The sequence below is a fragment of the Sebastes fasciatus genome, chromosome 21 (assembly GCF_043250625.1).
Source record: "Sebastes fasciatus isolate fSebFas1 chromosome 21, fSebFas1.pri, whole genome shotgun sequence".
Taxonomy (NCBI): Eukaryota; Metazoa; Chordata; class Actinopteri; order Perciformes; family Sebastidae; genus Sebastes; species Sebastes fasciatus.
This window is the reverse complement of record NC_133815.1, coordinates 19,127,568-19,148,083: the sequence shown is the minus strand read 5'-3', so window position 1 is coordinate 19,148,083 and position 20,516 is coordinate 19,127,568. Positions and strand designations below refer to the sequence as shown.

General features: G+C 41.4%; 1 protein-coding gene across 1 annotated transcript in view; it reads right to left on the bottom strand.

The window, feature by feature from the left end:
* The window catches only part of gfod1 (glucose-fructose oxidoreductase domain containing 1), a 35,549-nt gene extending 15,821 nt beyond the window's left edge, over positions 1-19,728 (bottom strand). Inside the window, exon 1 of the mRNA XM_074621287.1 lies at positions 18,953-19,728. Within this exon, the coding sequence (XP_074477388.1) occupies positions 18,953-19,205 (253 nt within the window). The 5' untranslated portion in view covers positions 19,206-19,728. The remainder of the gene's footprint in view (positions 1-18,952) is intronic.
* Between the last annotated feature and the right edge of the window lie 788 nt (positions 19,729-20,516).

The window sequence follows — 20,516 nt, the reverse complement described above, 5'->3', positions numbered from 1 at the left end:
TCTCAGTGGGAAAAGTCAAGCTTTTGACCAACATGAGGTGAGCTCGACCCCTCTTTTCTGGTGGCTTCTGTCGGGGCCATGAAGGGCATCTTTGTGTCAGACGAGGCTGTTGAGGGACTGAATGAAGGAGGCGGGGAGGAAGCTCTGAATGCTAATAAGCAGCAGAGAGCTAATAGTTACTGGTCTAATGCACTTTTTCCATCATACACACAGCTGTGAGCACTAATACACACTGCTCTTGTAAGGAGCACATGACTCACTGCACGCGATCGGTGTTCAGTTGCCTCTTAAGCTTATTACCTCCATACTATGTGCTGACGGAAGAGTCCCACCTTTGATTTAGGATGTTGAGAAGATCCCCGAGAAGCGACACTGACATGAGCAGGGGAGAAAACACACTAGTACCGCGAGCTGACATTGTAATAAAAGACAGCGAGCGCTCATTAATAACCATTAATGTCCTGAGGCGCACGGGCAGCCGAGTGACTTCAGGCACGAGCTAATGGATGGAGACATCTTCACTAAATCGCATTCACCGCGGGGGCGAAGACGCTCCTCCTGAACAGCTGTGTGCCAGTGAGGCTCCGCTCTGCTATTATCCAGCTCACTGTCAGGGCCGCTCTGGAGAGGGACGCAGACAGATGAACTTCCCTTTTTAATTCGGTATAAAGAGAGGAGGAGGGGAGGAGAGAATGCTCACTGATGCTTGCTTGAATCTGGACTGTTGTCATGGTGATTACGACCCCTGACACCCCTCGCTGTCTGTCTGCCAACCGAGGTCAAGAGGAGCAGAGGGGAAAGGAGACGACTGAATTTGGTGACGGAATAGTTAATATCAGTATGGAGGCCAACGTACTGGGTGCACCATTGAAACCTCAAGAATATCTTTAGTGATGTGTTAACCGGTTGCTAAGAAACATCTGTAGCGCCATCCTATAGAAAGCAACCATGAACATACATTGGCAAGCTAATGTTAGTTCAGTCAGTCAACGTACACTCATACAACGGTTTGAATGGTAGCTTACGAAAAGATATTCCTTTTATTTTCGAGCGTTTTCCTACGAATGTCCAGCAACATCTTCCGCACGTTACATGCATAGAGTCCTTTCAAAATAAATGTCCGTTAGGTTTAGGCAACAAAACTACTTGGTTGGTTTAGGACAAGATCAAGTTAGTTAGGTTTAGGCAACAAAACCACACTAAAAGATCTTAACAGATGTTGAAACGATTTGGCCAAAACAGCACACCACACACTAACAGATTCATTCATCAACAACAAGAATCCCGACTAAAACAAAAAGGGAAATCTCGCAAAATCTCTGGCGATCAAACGAGACTTTAGTGTAAACAAACATGGCGGACGACGGGCAGGAAGAACTAGCCATGTTAGTTTTTACTTTGTACTGAAATTTCACGAAGGATGGATGGATGAAGTTATGGAGACACGTTAAATAAACAAATTGGTCCTCCATTTTTGAGCTCCATCTCACTACTACTTTATGCTTCACGTTTAGCATTAGCTCGTGCATTAGCTCGTGCATTAGCTCGTGCATTAGCTCGTGCATTAGCTGCGGCCGCCATGACGACGGTGGTTGTCCTTCCTTCTTCAGTCAGCTTGGTTCCCAATTGGCTATCGACTGCGTCATCGGCTTTCCTCGGGATAGTCCAACAGGATATCTGATCGTAAATATTGAACATGCGTAATATTTACGATTTGAAATCGGTGTGGCCATGGGATGTAAAAAACACTCTTAACATACCTCACACCACAGGAATATCTAGAAAGATAATCTTTAGAACCATTGAAAAAATCGGGGCTTTGCTGACGATCGTCAGGAGGAATCAGGCCCAAAATCGGCTTGATTCTTGTGTAGTGTGTTCCAGACATTAGTTAGGTTTAGGAAAAGATCATGAAGTGGCGTTTCTTAAGTATGGACGTTAAATGTAGGTTTTCTTATATCTGCATACATGGAGAAATATGTGTTTCAGATTTAGTTTATAAATGCATTATGTTAAGCAACTTCATCCATTTTGTTATTTTCATTAAATATCGTTAAAGATCGTTCCAGTTTACATCATTATTAAACATTTTAAACTCCTGGTCATTTTACAAAAGATAATATTCAGAAAGAAGAACATCATTCTGCTGACAGGAACATCACATAAAATGTCAAATGTTTTTCTTTGGGGTCACTGATATCATAGCTAAGAGGAAACAGTGTTTCCTGTCTCTATAAACAATCATCGCTGGGAACGCCGCCCAATTACTACTGAGACATGACACATAACAGTCTGCGGTCCGGGGCTCTGAATCACTGACATGAGACTGAGATCAACAATGATGTTACATAAATCAACCGAGATGACCTCCATTAACTATTGACACATTCCTGCCCCTTTGAGACAGCGCGGCGAGTTGAAATACTGCCTTTCATACCTTTTTTTTGGGCCATTTGTTTCGGCCACAATTGGATTTGGCAGGCTGTCTCCTGGCTGCTTTGGGAGGATATAACTCACTTTGGCCGGCTAACAGCAGACGTGGCACCGACACAATGATTCATTTATGTTCGGCTCTTCTGGGGTGTGAGATAAACAAGGTGTTCAATGCAAAGCTCATGACTGTGCAGCAAACAGAAAACCGAATACAGCAGAAAATAATACCTGCGTCACTGTGAACTCGCCAAAGTCTCCTCAGAGATCCAGATGTGCTGTGGTATGTAGCCATCATCACTGACATATGACTCATCTGTCACTCTAAGAAATACACTAGCTTTGTAGCAGCCTGTGTGGATTTGAATAACTGAATATAAACAGTAAACCTTGTCTTCTGCTGTATGCAAAGTCACCTATTTGCATCTTTTCATGTTGATCTAATCTGACCGCTCATTATCATACTGCCACGGAGGCTTCTTTTCTAGGCTTCTCATTATAATTTCTGCACTTTTCATTTCAGATTTTCACTATGTTGTCCTCAGGTTATATTTCCTTGAAGTACATGTTGCATGTTCTCACTTCATTCCTCCTAAACCAAACATAATCAGTCATTAAAATGCATGCCTACAGCATTGCATATAGAGACAGTAGTTCTCAACCTGGGGGTCGGGGCCTTCATGGGGTCACAATTCAGATTATTCTGGGGGACTCAAAAAGGTCGTGAACCACTGGTATAGAGACTGAAGAGACTAGGCAGGCCAAGTAGATGCAGGCCTGACCTACTGCCTCCGTTAAAGGTTCTCAATACAATATCCAGAGCATTAATAGAGCAGCAAACAACTATTTGAGATAGTTATAGATGAGTAATGTCTACCTGAGCAGAGAATGAAGTCTCTCCTACTCTGTGTGTGTTGTAATCAGAGCTTCTCCTTGCTTTGTTGGCATAGCCGGACCGGCAGTGCGTTCCTTTTAGTGCATGCGAGTCTAGCTTGCGGACGCCACTCTGCACTGCTCTCATACGGTGGTTACAGCTGATAACGCCATCCCGATCAACGCCGTCGGCGCGGGCGCGGTTCACCCCCAGGTTAACACTGTTAGCTCTGTCAGCACTTAGTTCTTAGCACTTAGCTTCGTTAGCTGCGAGCTGCCGGCTCAGCCGTTGCCATGTTGAGAGCTGTGTGGAGGCAATAGAAATGCTCTGAATTTCGTATTGAGCACCTTTAAAAAAAAAAAAAAATAGTTCATGTCTCTGTGTTCAGTACGGAGCTGGAGTCAGGATATTGTTAGCCTAGCTTAGCATAAAGACTGGAAGCAGCTAGCCTGGCTCTGTCCAAAGTTAAAGAAATAACCCTCCAAAGTTCCCTTACCAGCGCATTGTTAAAAGTTGAGTTGCATGCTAAAACTACTGACCACTGATAGCGTTGTTTTGGTTTTACGGCCTGTAGATTGACTGTTTTGGTTGAGTCTTACAGCTCTCATTAGCGTCCTTTCCAGCAGCAGCAGGCATCATAGACATGAGATTAATATTGATCTTTTCATTGCATTCTCAGAAAGAAAGCAAATATTTCCCAATATTTTGAACTAGTCCTTCAAACACTAAAGATTATAATTCTGGTGGCCACTTCATGCATCAGTTGCATCATTTTTCTTCTTTTCCGAGACATCGACATCATTCACTTCTACTAGGAAATGCACCTGTTTGTATTCCTGTGACCAGCTAACGGACAGGCTAGTTGAGTCAGTGGAAAACAGTACGACTGAGTCATGCATTGTATCAAGCTGGAACGCTCTTTCTCAAAAATAGGAAGGATGGAAAGAGATATGAGCCATTCAGTAACATGAACCTGAAACCAAGATGATATTTTAGAAATGGAGGGAAGCAGTAGAGAGAAGAGTGTGTGTGTGTCTCTCTTCACTGGACGGCAGACTATATTCCACGTGAGCTCGGAGAGATAGATAACGTTGTTGTAACAGGAAGTGATTGAGAAGCCTTCTCAATGTTAAACTGTTTCCACCTACCGCACGCACAACAGGAAGCGAGACACACTTCGCTGCGGTGAAGATACCAACATATCACTTCCTGTTGCAGCCGTTTGACTGTAAAGCTGCTTTAAAAAAAATATGAATGCTAAATTTATTCCCACAACCTATTTTAAATGTTTTTACATCCTGTACTACAAAGCTAATATCTGAGAGAATAAGCCCAAAACACGCTGTAACAGTAACAGCGTCGGTACCAAGGGCGAAGAGCGAGGTCGCTCGCTCAGAGGTCCTGACAGACAGTAGCGTCGCCGCCCTGCTCTCAGATCTGCAGCTGCCTCGTGTCCTCGGTCCCAGATGGCCAATTAAGAGACACAGACAGGCCTATTCCTGAACACTGGCACATAAAGGACATCTGAGCACGCCTATAATGGAACGGCTTCACCTTGGGAATACACAGGATAAACTGAGGACGGCATATAAAGAGCCATCTGAAGTTCACGACACAGAGCAGCAGTCGGTCGCACATTGTAGAAAATGATCAGACGTGTGTGGAACAGGAGGACAAGCTGGTAGACACACAAACACTACTTAATGTGTTGGTGCAAGATGAAGATATTTCACAAGTGATTACCCAATACTACTGCTGATTACGCAGGTATCCTTGTTTTGGCATGCCACAGTTAGCTCATACACACACACACAGTGCGTGGGTGTGTTTTAACAGTCTCATCAGTGAAGTATTTCAAGGTGGAAAAGCAGTAAGCCTGTGAATTAATGCAGCTGCTGTGCATGTCATTACATGATAGAATAGCTACTCTGATGAAGAGCTGACCAGTTAGTATTAGACTGAAACATTTGTCTCTATTATAAGCAATAGTTAATTGTTTATCATTGCTGGTAGGGCTTAGTGATAATTGATCGTGATTTTCATGGACAGGATCTCAAGGCGCAGCAGCCAGAAGGGAGGAGAGTGTCCAGTTCGGCTCTTTGCAGATGATGTGGTTCTGTTGGCTTTATCAGACCGTGACCTTCAGCACGCACTGGGGCGGTTTGCAAAATTTGAAATGATTTCATCCGTGATAACTGCAGTCTAAGTGGGTTAAACTTGTAAAATGTCACGGCCATCATCGTCAGCTAGAGGCAGGTTTTCATCATGAGGTTCAGACGTGCTGGAAATAATTTGATTCGATTAAAAATGAATTATTATTTCAAGCCCTGATGGCCCAGCAGTTTAAGACACCGTCCATGTGATCACACAACGTCCCCAGTTTAAGTCCTGCTGGGGACATTTGTTACATGTCATCCTTTCTCTCTCTCTCTCCAGCTTCATTTCCTATCACCTCTACTGTGCACTATATGACAATAAAGGCAAAAATTCAAAGAGAAAAGCCCTCCACATTTTACAGATTAACCCGAGGACACAAAGCAGTCTTTCCTCTGCTCAAATTGAATAATAGAGAAAAAAATCCTCATTAAGACTCGAGTCTGATAAGGCAGAATTATTCATAACTGAAAGCCAATTCCATCCTTTGTATTTATTGGAAATAATTCCACATTTCAAAAGCTTGCCCTCTCTCTTGCCCCCCCCTGAATTTAATAATACAATGTGATTCCTCATCCAGAGCCTGAGTCACCTCCACACAGCAGTCCCTTATGGGTCCATGCAGGAGAAAAGCATCACTTTGAAGGGGCGGTGACCAGGAGGTCTTCAGGAATGCTCACTTGTCAGCGCAGCGTGGCGGTGGGGCTGAAAGAGACTTCCCCCCATCCAGCCATTCATCGGACACACAAAGGCAATTTCACAGGAAGACGAGCTTTCTCTCTGCCTTTCTTCCTCACTTACTCGTTGAGTCTTCGTCCCTTCCTCTCTCTCTCTCTCCCACACACTCGCGCTGTCATTAGCATACTAATGGACGTTCAGGAGAACATGAACGTGAACCGGTGGGAAACTGGTGGTGAAAAAAACACACAAGCGGCGACACTGAGAGAGAAGGCCTGGGAATGGCAGCGTACCTCTCTATCTGTGGCATTCTCTTGGCTGACTCCGTCCGTTGATCCGTCTCCAGACCCGCTCGGAAACACTGCTCGACCCAAAGACCCTAATCCATCAGACTGATGAATACAGGGGAAGTCGCACTAAAGAAAAAGCTGATGCAGCCTCTCTGTCTGGTCTGGAAAGTCTTCTCAAGCCTGGTTACTTTAAGTTGGACAAATCAAATTTTAATTGTAGGTAGATTTTAAAGGGACAGTGTGTAACAATTCGGGGGATCTATTGGCAAGGATGGACTATATTATTCATAACTATGATTTCATTAGTGTATAATCACCTTAGCTTAGAATGAGTCCTTCATATCTACACCATCATACCCAAAGGCCACCGTAATTCTCCGACACGCTTATGGAACTGCGGTAACGTGAGCCGCAGAGTGTAAAAAAATGGTACCGCCATACGCCGTCTGACTTCCGTTGATCCTAAAGTAGTGTTATTATGGTAAGGACGGCCTCTGAGCGAGGTGAACGGTGTTACCACGGTTTTGCACTCAGCGGCTCACGTTACCGCCGTCTTGGAAAGGGAGGAGCGAGCGGAGGAATACTCAGCTGGTTGCAATCTGCAACGACGCCACTAGATGCCACCAAATCCTACTCACACACATGCAAAAAAAATAGTTTCAGAGACTTTGTTTCCTGCATTCTGGAGACTTTTAAAGAATGAAAATAACAAAATAATAAGTACACTGCAACAGCATTTTTATGTTAAATAGGCCTACTTTTGATTTTACTTTTAATTCTCAGAAAAGAAAACTGAATAATTTGCCCCTCTGGCCATTTTTATTCTATTCATTTTTTGCTCCTGCTTGAGTATTCCTTTCTGTTAGTACTCTCCATTTCTTTCTCCATCTCTCCCTCACTGAAGGCCCTTTCAGACAAAATGTAACAACTGCACCACTGCGATCTGAAACCCATTATTTCCAACGCCACGACGGCTTTTCAGTGCATCAAACAAAGCCCAACTTTGGGCGCTACACGTTGACCATCGTGAGCATCTCTTCCCCCCAGGAAATGACATTAGGTGTAGCTGTATTGTCATCCGGGAGGAAACAGTAGGGCTTATACATGCAGGACAATGCCGAGATAAGGAAAAGGAAAAAAAAAAAATGTGTGAAAATGTGTCATAAATTGGGAGAAATACGGAAGAATTTTGACCCCGGGAGGAAACTGGGGGGAGGGCAATGAAAAAAGCGAGTCCCTCTGGAAAATTGGGAGGGTTGGCAAGTGTGCCTACACACTGTACTTTTAAAGCTGTACGTATAGAAGAAGAAAATAGAAATAGTCTGTGCTTCATAAGTGGAGAAGAAACTGCTTTTCCAAAAGTTAAAAAGGGCATAAATAGCCTAGCAGTTTCTTGCCTATTGTCACATGCTGCCATGAGAAACACCATGCCAACACCTACCGTGAGACTTCAAGCTTTGCCGTTGTTTCCACAAATATGTCCAAAAATGGTTTTATCATCTTTCAAAAAAAATGGGAAAATAGCTGTATCATTATAGTTTATATTTTTGTTAAACAAAAAGTGAGGAGAATTTCAATTTTACTTGCAAAAACTGTGAATGTCCATTTAATTTGTCAAATAATGTACTTGAAACGAAGAATATGTGATGTGAGAAACAGCTGGCTACAGTATGACGTGCTGAACCTCTAGCAGGTTTCTGTAGGTACATTTGGGGTCCACTAGCCCTTTAAACAAAGTTGAGTGGGCTGCCAAAGAGCTCATCACCGGTCGGAAGTGCAGTTGCATAAGAGCATCAGTGGTGGGAACATGTATTTATGATGACGCCTGTGTGCCCTTTGCAGTCAGGTTATAAATAGCTCTTTGCCTTTGGGTGGCCCTTCAGAGCAGGTGTCTTAGAGCTCATCACAACACGGATGAACCATCGCCACCATTCGTTCTGTTTACTCTCACCCAGAGACACCTTAATAAATCACTAATACTTAGTATATACAGATATAAATCCATCTAAATAACACCTAAGGTCAGTGTGCTAGGGATGGCTCACCCTGTGTGGACATGTGACAGTTCATCACAGGAGATAATCATCAGGGTGGAGGTAAAAATACATGGGTGTCACAATAACCTAATTTAAAGTTTCCACGACAGCCCAGCTGTCAAGATAAACTATCTAAGAAAGGCCTGCCATGAATCAACCTCATAGCATCTGACATCTTAATCCATTTACTCAGCTTCTTCTTAATTGAAACGGGCACTACTTTCATTCAATTCAATTCTTTTGAGAGAAATGACAAAGTTTGTAACCAAGTAATTTGTGAAATAATATCCTATTGTGCTGCAGCTGTGCTAAGTTTGAAAATAACTGAAAGGATTAGTTTGGATTTTTATTGATTTTAGTGGGGTTGTATGTACACTCCCGTGTTCTGCGAGGTCAAATTGCTGTTTTTGTGAATGGAGTCTTGTGGCTCTGAAGAGAGCAATATAATGGCTTCAGTTTCCAGTTGGAAAGGGCTGTCTGACAGCGAGGTAAAGCGGCTGAGGATGAGAGCAGCAGTAGCCACCGGAAAAAAAAATCAATATCAGTTTAAGTGTACGCTATATTTAGAATATTTTCAACGCTTTACCTCGCCCTCAGACAGCCCTTTTCACTCTCTTCAAAGCCATCAGACCAGACTCCATTCACAAAAACAGTCATTTTACCTGGCAGAACAACAAGCTTCCGTTCCGGTACTCCTGTCTGCTTCTCCAAACTGGGAGCGTGCCAGCTAAGTTACTGTATGTAACATCAATACACTGACTATAAGGATTTGTATATATATATATATATATATATATATATGTGTGTGTATATATACTGTACATGTAGCAGCGTCATCTTGCAGAAACCTGCGTCAGGTCACGTGGGAAAACATTTTTAGAGGGGCTTGGGAAAATAGCATTTTGACGCTAAAACATACATTCTTTGACCAAATTTGGATTTGAATGCATGAGGAATACAACTGGGAAGCTACAGAATGATGTAAAACACCTAAAAAAAACAAAAATTATGGACCTATCCTTTGAGATTCAGAACGCCAGGCGCCGTAACGAAATCAGGTATTGGTCATTTGATCCATATAAAAATATTGGTTAGTGCAGCTTTAAGGGTACATGTGGAAAATGTATGAGGCAATGGAGGACGGATAATTAATCAAACTGCTCATCTACCGTGATTCAAAATATTATTAGAGTGGGATGAGTATTAGATGCTATTATTAGATAGAACGGTCTGGTCCAGTCGGCTCAGCACACACTGACCTGATACCTGATAGCGTCTATCACTGATATGACGAGAGACAAGAGATCATATTCATTCTGGATATATACTTTAAAAAAGGTTTGAGTCAGTTTCCTATTCAGTAGTCATGTGATATCAGTCATTATTGCAGTATGTAGTGCTGCTTGGCCTTTTCACCTCCCTTGTGGTTTGTGTTACATTCATACGTGATGTTATGACAGAATTTGTTCCGTTTCACAATCTGATGAATTATGGAACAGAGAGATGATGGGGATTTTACACAAACGTCATGAAGTGCCGTTATAAAAAGACACACTTCCACGCCTGTTACTCATCACTGCAAAGCTCTCCACGGTCACACAGAGCTGAGCTGGAGGGGGGGCTCCTCTCCCACCACTTCCTCCTTCATAAGTCAAAGCAAAACTGCACAAAGGGATAGAAAGTGCACCTGAAAGTTTACGCTAGTGTAACGTTTCAGTTCAGCTCTCAGAATCCCCCTCAGCATCCGGCCCACATACACACAAGCTGCTGCCCTGACCACACCCAGCAGGAGCAATAGGATGACAATTTACCACAATAAAAGCACAAATTACAAAGTGATGGCACTGCTAAACTGAATATTTTTAATTTTCTGTGTTTTGGAGGATTTTGGTCATACACAACAAGCAATTTCAAGGACATCGCTTTGATCATCTATCACTGTTTTCAGATTATAGATTCAATATTAAATTGATTGAGAAAATAATCCCGAGATTAATCGATTAATAATCATTAGTTACAGCCCTAAACAGAAATGACAATAGTTTAGAGATGTAATCATTTTTATTTATTCGGAACATAGTTTTTGGCAAAATACACTTTATTTTCTACCAAAACAAAGGGGGAAAAAATGACAAAAGGTCAATTTACTAGCTTTTTCCAGAGCTTTCAGGCATATCTCATGGTCTTCCTCAGCAGATGAAGTTGAACAGATGAGCTGCCTCTGTGACAAATGTGATGAAAATTACAATTCCATTATGACAACAAATCCAACTCCTTCCACTGAGGAAGACTATAAGGTGTGGTTGAAAGCTCTGTAAAAAAAAGCTAGAAAGTGGACCAAAAACCAAGATGGTGAAGGCCAAAAAACAAGTTGGCGACGGCTAAAAACCAAGATGCCGTCGGCCAAAAACCAAGATGGCGAAGGCCAAAATGCCGAACCAATGGGTGACGTCACTACGACTACGTCCACTTCTTATATACTATGATTACAACACACACAGAGGGAGAGTGACTTCATTCTCTGCTCAGGTAGACATTACTCCTCTATATCTGCTGCTGTATTAACGCTCTGGATATCATATAGAGCACCTTTAAAGAGCTACTGCCTTTAAGAGATCTAAAACATAGATAAGAAATCATTCTACTGATAAACGTACAACCTGCCGTACTAAAATGTATCTTATGTAAAGCGCCGACACAGACAGCAGCCAGTCTGAATTCCTCAGCCTGCGGTATGTTGGATATGCTAATGTATTCAAACAGACCAAAAGACGCTTCAATCTCTCTTCTGGTTTAAGAATCACACTTTCACAAGCTGGTGGCCAAGAAATCCTTCAGGCTCACACCAGACAGTGTGTGGTTTCCCTGTGCCTTCAACAACACACCGCGAAAGCCTGAGTGACATCAGACGCCTCAGGAATGCCACCGTAGTAAGAAAGAGAAAAGAAAGGAGGGGAAACAAAGTGAAAGCGATCCCTATGGAAGGAGAGACGAGGCTCAACCAGACCGACTGGTTCGCTGGATCGAGGGGACGACGATCCTACTCTGGTAAAACCTGACCGACACGCGGAGCATGTTGTTGACTCGCACCGGTGTTTTTCCATTTTCCTCATCGCTCAAGTCCCTGTGGTTAACGTTCATTCTATATCACATGCCTCCTTTTAGTCAGCTTATTTTATTTTGTGCAATGATTTTGACTTTTTTGTTATAATGGCTGGTGAACACAAGGACATCCCAAATGACCTGAGACGGTTGCATATAGCACTGAGTTCAAGGAAGGACATATATTCATCATAAACCCTGCAGGGAGCTCTATGTAAAATGAGCATAATAGAATAAAAGACTAATTAAGGCAGACAATAAACTAGTGAAATGTCTTCAACGTTCACATTCCTCTGCTGAAGAAGTCTGATGTCACTTATCAACTTATCTCAGTGGTATCTAGGTTACTATCAGCTCACGCCCTGTCACAAGAGGAAGTCAGTTGTGCGTTGTCACGCAGCTGGCGGCTGCTTTCTGACCACTCACTGACTGACTAATCCTTCCCTGAAGGCGTCAAAGTATTATAGTGATGCAATACACTGACAGTTTTGACTGGAGTTTTTATGGAGATTATCTGATGATACTAAAACATATGACTGTTATTTCACAATACTATGCGTCTACTTTCTATACAACGGCTTTATTAGACTTTTGTCGTTGTATGTATCTCCAAAGCATTGACAATTTAAATATTCATGAGCGCGGACCAACAGCCGTGTTTTCAGCTTCCTGTCTGACAATGCATGTTTCACATTATACTGGTTTATTTATCTTAAGAAGTGGACCCATAAAGGAACACGTTAAAATACATTTTCATTGGACAATGACAAATATACAGTATATTTGGTATATCAAATACTAGCTAACATCTTTGCTCATTTCTTTGCCATTGTATTTTTAGCAGCAGTGGTTCTCCATACTTTTTGTCATAGCTGGTAGTTTATTGGTTATTGTGACGATAAATATACTAAAGATAATTACACCAAAAATGTAATATTTTGTGTGTTTATTAAATATGTCCACAGAAATGTGTGTATATTAGGGCTGTCAGTCGATTCAAATATTTAAACGCGAGTAATCGCATGATTGTCCATAGTTAATTGCGATTAATCGCAAATTAAATCATACATTTCGTATCTGTTCTAAATGTATCTTAAAAGGGAGATTGGTCAAGTATTTAATACTCTTATCAACATGAGTGGGTAAATATGCTGCTTTATGCAAATGTATGTATATATTTATTATTGTAAATCTATTAACAACACAAAACAATGACAAATATTGTCCAGAAACCCTCACAGGTACTGCATTTAGCATAAAAATATGCTCAAATCATAACATGGGAAACTGCAGCCCAACAGGCAACAACAGCTGTCAGTGTGTCAGTGTATTTATCTATCTATCTATTTATCTATCTATACCACTGAGACGATTAGTCGATTAATCGTTTAGGTCGTTTATCAAGCAAAAATGCCAAAGATTCTCTGCTTCCAGCTTCTACAATGTGAGGATTTGTTACTTTTCTCTATTTTATATCATTGAAAATTTAACATCTTCGAGTTTTCTGTTGGTCAGACAAAACAAGTAATTTATAAGACATCAATTTGAGCTGTGATTTCACTTTTTTCTATCATTTTATATTGAAAATAATAATTAGTTACATGATACATGATTATATTGGTGCAGCACATTATAAATATATTAACATTATATTTGTTTATATAAATACTGACAACAATAAAGTCACTATGGCCCAATAAAATAGCCCAACTGATACACACTAAAATGCAACTCTGACTTGGTCTTATAATTCAAACCAGGTTCAACAGAATTTGCAAACACTGTTTTATGTGTTTGTCATCAAACAGGACCAGGCGGTACCGGTGGGGAAGGAACACAATGAAGCCGTGAGGAAATGATCTCCGGAGGAAAGAGAGAAAGAATGGTCACTGACATGTCTTCGGCGGGCGTCTGGTGTGCAGGTTGAATCAAGTTCACTGGGACGCCGGTTAGTGATTCTGGCTCAGGATCAGCTGGCTTGTGCAACTTTCATACAGGACTTCCCGAGCACTGTCTGACACATGCATGAATGTAGACGGGGATGAAGATTGACTTCCTGTCTGAGATTGCATGTGTTAATGCGGCCTATGATTTAGCGTGTGCATGTACAGTATATATTGACATTAGTGTGGTCATGGTGTAAACAAACGCTCTCTACTGTACCTCAGGCCCGTCCCCTCTTGTTAACTCAACGCTGCCTCTGAAGCCAACGAGCAAACAGTAGCAGCAGTGTGAGAATGAATGGAGCCACAGAGGGCTTATCTTGATGCTGGGATGCCGGGGCACAAGTTACACGTTTACATTAGGGAGTCACAGGCTACTTTACGGACACTTTCTCAAGTAGGGGTGGTAAAAAAAATTGATTCACCGATGTATACCGATTTTTTTTTTTTTACAATTTTGAAATCCATTTTTTTAATGCCAGAATCGATATATTTGCTTCATTTGAGTCTACACGGAGGTTGAAGGAAGTTACCGCTTTTATTGTTGCACAAGTCTGAGTAACGTGCCGTCATATCCGTTCCGTATCCGTCAACCAAAACAAACCGCCGCGAGCCGAAACAAGGAAGTAGAAAACGGCGGAGGGTCAACGTGGATACGACCTGAACCCTCCCATGTTAAATCAAATGTGGTAAACACTACACATAATGTAAAGTATTGAAACACTTTGGGTTTCACACTTTGACAGGAAAAGCAGAGCTAGACATCACAGCTAAAGCTGCATGTTAACTCTGTCACGGACAGGAAACGTTAGCGTATAGCGGTAACGTTCGGTCGAGCCGGCAGTCACTCTCATCTCCGTGGTCAAATGGTCCGACGCTACAACTGCAGAGCACCCATATACTGACATTTGTGTTAAATGCATTCAAACGGCTCCGATGAAACTGACCATGGATGTATAAAGAGAACAGAGCTGACGGGAGAGCTAGAGACAGACTTGGAGAAGTTAGAGGAAGTAATACACGTGTGACTATGTCCGGTTTTCCAAAAAGGTGTTAACAAAATGAACTATAATAGAAAATACATATATGGAAATAAGATTGATTGAATTATATACACCAGAAGTATAAAACATTACATTTCCCTTATAAATTAAAAAGAAAATACCACTAATTTGTGAGGGAAATGTCTTTAATTCTTTATATTTTTGGGTTGCTGGAAAAAATGTAATAAATAATGCCTGACCATAACTGATATATTTGACTTCAGGACATCTATGACTACATACATTCTGAAAATCAAACATTCTTACTGTATTAATTTAGATATTTTCCAAAGTAAAAGTCCCCGAGAAGTGTATGATTCAACTTTTTCCCATGGTCTTGTGTTAAAAAAGCTACCAAAAAAATCGCAATAAATCGCAATATCGACACGCAATACTTGTAGAATCGCAATACATATTGAATCAGCACCCAAATATCGTGACAGTATCGAATCCGTAGATAGGTGAATCATCCCAGCCCTATTCTCAACCATGCTAATATGTGGAACAGCCCTTTAGAAATACACCCAATCCAACCATGTCATGCCTGCAGATGCATGTGACCCTTTGAAACTCGCAATTTATGACAATCAAAAACATCACAAGTCAAAAAGTCTGGTGTCCAGTCACAAGACCTGTTCCATATGAGTCCCTCTGCAGATCACACTCACACAGCTCAGCCCCTCACACATCTAGAGATAGTGCTAAATGCAGGCTCTCCTGTCGCTGTCAGGTCACACATGCTCCCCACAAAGTGTGATGATTGATTGACGTGATGGAAATTGACAAGAGCAGCATCACTTCTGTATCCTCACTCATTAGAAGCACACAGTCATTTAACCCGTCACTTGTTCGGATCGTAGTCTCTGTAGGTCCTTGCTGTATATGACAGGATAAACGGTGCAGAATAACCCCGGGGTGTTGTCAGTGTCAATAGAATGTTCTCACTACAACAGGATCTCTCATGAAAATGTGATGTATCAGGATTACGTCTGTTCATATACACACAGTATTCAGGTTTTTTAGCTGTTTTTGCTGCTATGAGAATCTATTACTGAGCTTCAAAGTTTGCTCTTGACCTTGGAAACAGCATTTGACAGTCGTATCACATGAGCTTCACCAGCAGATGTTTAACGTTGGGCTCTGGGAAATTGTGTTTTACAAACGTATAATTGATTAATGGTAAAAATGTGTGTGTGAAACTCCATATGGAGTTGAGGTCAGGGACAATAGATGGGACACAAAACACAGGGTTTTCACCCAGGATACCAGAGTACGCATCACGTGTAAAACAAACAATGTGTAGTTATTTTAACCCAAACCACAATGTTTTTCCCTAAACTTAACCAAGAAGGTATAGTTTGGTGCCTAAACCTAAAGAAGTTTTAGTTTTGTTGTATAAACCTAAAGAAGTTGTTGTTTTGTAGCTGAAACCTAAAGAAGTTGTAGTTTTATTGCCTAAACCGTAAGAAGTTGTAGTTTTATTACCTAAACCTAAAGAAGTTGTAGTTTTAATACCTAAACTTAAAGAAGTTGTAGTTTTATTGCCTAAACCTAAAGAAACCTTTTTGATTTTGCTCAATTTCATTCAGTTTTACAAGATGTTAGAACGTGTTGCTTTTAACTTTTACAACATAGTAGGCGCAGTAGGCCCCCATTGACCCACATCTATTGTGCTTATAGCGACTGATAACGCCTATTTAATGGCCTGATAACAGTGTAATCGGGTGCACATGTATTTTTCAGATATTTGGAGTATTCAGGTTTTTAGCTGTTGCAATACAGATGCTGCGGCTGCAATGTGAATCTATTACTGAGCTTCAAAGTTTGCTCTTGACCTTGGAAACAGCATTTGACAGTCGTATCACATGAGCTTCCCCAGCAGATGCTCAACATTGGGCTCTGGGAAATTGTGTTTTACAAACGTATAATTGATTAATGGTAAAAATGTGTGTGTGAAACTCCATATGGAGTTGAGGTCAGGGACAATAGATGGGAAACAAAACACAGGGTTTTCACCCAGGAGACCAGAGTACGCATCACGTGTAAAACAAACAATGTGTAGTTATTTTAACCCAAACCACAATGTTTTTCCCTAAACTTAACCAAGAAGGTATAGTTTGGTGCCTAAACCTAAAGAAGTTTTAGTTTTGTTGTATAAACCTAAAGAAGTTGTTGTTTTGTAGCTGAAACCTAAAGAAGTTGTAGTTTTATTGCCTAAACCGTAAGAAGTTGTAGTTTTATTGCCTAAACCTAAAGAAACCTTTTTGATTTTGCTCAATTTCATTCAGTTTTACAAGATGTTAGAACGTGTTGCTTTTAACTTTTACAACATAGTAGGCGCAGTAGGCCCCCATTGACCCACATCTATGGTGCTTATAGCGACTGATAACGCCTGTTTAATGGCCTGATAACAGTCTAATCGGGTGCACATGTATTTTTCAGATATTTGGAGTATTCAGGTTTTTAGCTGTTGCAATACAGATGCTGTGGCTGCAATGTGAATCTATTACTGAGCTTCAAAGTTTGCTCTTGACCTTGGAAACACCATTTGACCGCTGTATCGCATGAGCTTCACCAGCAGATGGAGTTTGCGTTTTTACAAACGTATGATTGATTAATGGTAAAAAAATTCTCAGATGAATCATCACTACTTGCAGCCCTGATGTACTCCCCCCTGCAAACAATTTTGCAGCTAAGATCCAATATGTGTTTCTTCCAGATATAATCCAGTTCATCCAACGAACGCTAAGCATCTTTGGACTCATTTGTTTCTCAGTCACAAACCTGACCTATTAGAGCTCACTGCCAGCTCACAGCTCTGCTGCCAAACGGCGGGGTAAATAAAGCCTGTGTGGAGTACACAGCTCACTAGCCCTCCTCTAGCCTCCATTCTTTCACAGCAGCTCCCGAATTGCGATCCCCAAAATAAGCTGCGTTGCTCCAGATTGAAACTAGAACAACCTCTCTTTGTGTGTGTGTCTCTCTTTTTCGCTGCTTTCAGGCCTCTCCTCTCTGTGTCTGCCAGTTTCACTAACGCAGGTTAAGTTCAGTGTTTAACCAAGGGCTTTGTTTTAGAGGGGAGTCCCCTAAAACCCACATCCAGTACTGCTGTGGGTTTGTTTCCTTTAGTAGCAATACTGAAGACAAGCAGGCCTCTATTAATACAATACATCAGCGTCACACAGGAGGAGGGGGGGGCATGTGTCAAATGCTAAACTGCATCCTGTCAGAGGTCACATTTTAAATCTCATGGAGTGAATGACATATTCTTACCTCTACTCTACAGCTATACTGCACATGAAGACAAGTCCAGGGCCTTGCTCAAGAGCACTGCAATCCTGACTCCCACCTTAATAAGGTCAGTCAGCAGCAGCCTCACATAAGTCAGCCAAGAGGGCAGCTCCATCAATAAAGGAGTGGGGTGATGGTGTTCATCCCCAGCTCCCACCTATAGGCTAACTACACTCCAACTACACCCCAGGTGGCAATTGTTCAATTCTGCAGAACATCTTTTGCTCAGACAGCTTTTTCTGTGAAAGGAGCGAAGTCTTGGAACTTGCTACCTGATCACTTAAAATCTGCTGCAAACTTCACCAGCTTTAAGAGAGCAACCAAATCCTGTTTAATTCAGCCACAAACCTGTACTCATGTCTATAGTTTTTACATGTAATGTTTTAAATGTGTGCTCTATTGTATTTATTTATTTTTTCATGTACCCATTCCTGTTTTAATCTCTTATTTTCACAAAAAAAAAGCCCTTCTAGGGACATGTGTTGCAAATTAGCATCCTATCTATAAGCACTGTGATACTGGCATCAGATAGCTGTTTTTAAGTTGTCAACGTACATTGTATTGGTCCCTATTAAATAAACCATGAATGAATGAATGAATGAATGAACCTCACTGCTGGACAATAAACCCACAAAGTTGACATAATAGGTATCAGTGGCCCGGTGTCCTGTCTGTCAGCTCTCCACCCACCCTCCACCCTCCACCTTCATGTGTCAGTGCTAAACTGCATCCTGTCAGAGGAGGTCACATTTTAAATCCTGTGCTCATGATGTGAATGATATATTCTTAACTCTACAGCTACTGCACACCACACTGCTGCACCTGGATGGAGACAAGTCCAGGGCCTTGCTCAAGAGCACTGCACTCCTGACTCCTCCACCTTAATAAGGTCAGCCAAGAGGGCAGCTCCATCAATAAAGGAGGGGGTGATGGTGTTCATCCCCAGCCTCCACTTATATAGGCTAACTACACTCCAACCTCACTGCTGGATGATAAACCCACAAAGTTGACATATGAAGGTATCACCCTCCATCCTCCACCCCCACCACCCCAGGGCCGCAGCATCCATCCCACCCAGCAGCAGCAGCAGCAGCATCAATCCAGCACTCACCCAGTGTTTTGACTGCGATCTGCCTGGTCAGAGGCGGCGGCAGGTTGATGCAGACCAGATCCACGTCCTGATGCAGCAGTACGTCGTCGATCCGGTTGGTGTAGAAGGGCACGTTCATCTCCTTGGCCAGCTCCTCCGCCTCCTCCTGCGTCCGGCCCCACAGCGCCTTGACGGCGAAGCCCTCGTTCTTCAGCAGCGGGATGATCACTCGGGCTGTCAGGCTGGTGCCGAACACGCCGACTCCTGGAAGCATGGCTCGGCTGTATTATTAGATATATGTCGGCTGAACGGGACCGTCAGGTTGGCCATCCACCTGCAGCCAAACACCCGCTGCGATGCATTTCCCCCGTCGACAAGGCTCTAGGCTCGGGCATGTAATGTCCCAGGAAAATGATCAACAAAAAAAAAAGATGTAAAACCGAGCCAGGCTTCCTCAGCGTTAAAATAAATAAATAATGTAAATTCCGGTTTTTAAGCTTGTCCTCGTTTGACAGCGAGCAGCGCACCGACTGCGCCAAGCAGCGACAGAGCGCGTCACCTCCTCCACCGGTTCTGGAACTCTGGAGCCTCCGCTTCACCCTTCAGATACAGCCGGGAGGAAGACTCTTCAACCGGCTGCATGCAGTCAGAAACACGGCCCTGGTTCTCTCTCTCTGTGTGTCAGCTCCCTGGAGGATCCACAGCAGCAGCAACAGCAGCAGCAGCAGTAAAGCTACTAGACTGAAGGCTGCTGTTGATGTTGCAGCTCAGAGCTGCGAGGTGAAGTCAGAGAGAGCGACAGGAAGCGCTACTGGTAAAGAATTGTCAAAATAAAAGCTTGACTGTGTATGGAGTATTAAAAAAAAGACGTAAAAATAACGATAATAATAATAATAGTAATAATAATAATGACATTAAATTAATAATAATAATAATAATGATAATAATAATAATAATAATAATAATAATAATAATAATAATAATAATAATAATAATGAAAATAAGATATTCAGATTTAAATAATTTTTTTTAATTTTGTTTTAATTACAGACTCTTAAAGTACAAATAAATGTAAAGCAATCTGTATTTGTATGACTCATGAAGCGCTACTGGTAAAGAAGTGTCAAAATAAAAGCTTTACTGTGTATGGAGTTTCAAAAAATATGTAAAAATAATGATAATAATAATAATAATAATAATAATAATAATAATAATAATAATAATAATAATAATAATGATAATAATAATAATAATAATAATAATAGTAAGATATTCAGTTTTAAATTATTTCTTTATTTTGTTTTTAATTGCATACTCTTTAAGTACAAATAAATGTAATGCAATCTGTATTTGCATGACCAACCACCTCCACTCACTATATGCACTTGACTGACACGCTTGATATTTGCCTGTGTATGGAGTATCAAAAAAGACGTAAAAAAAAGAACGATACAGAGATATTCAGTTTTAAATTGTTTTTATTTTGTTTTAATTACATTACCCTTAAAGCACAAATGAATTTATAATTTGAATATTTCCCCTTGTTTATATTTGTTCCTATTTTTTTTTACATTTCCTTCTATTT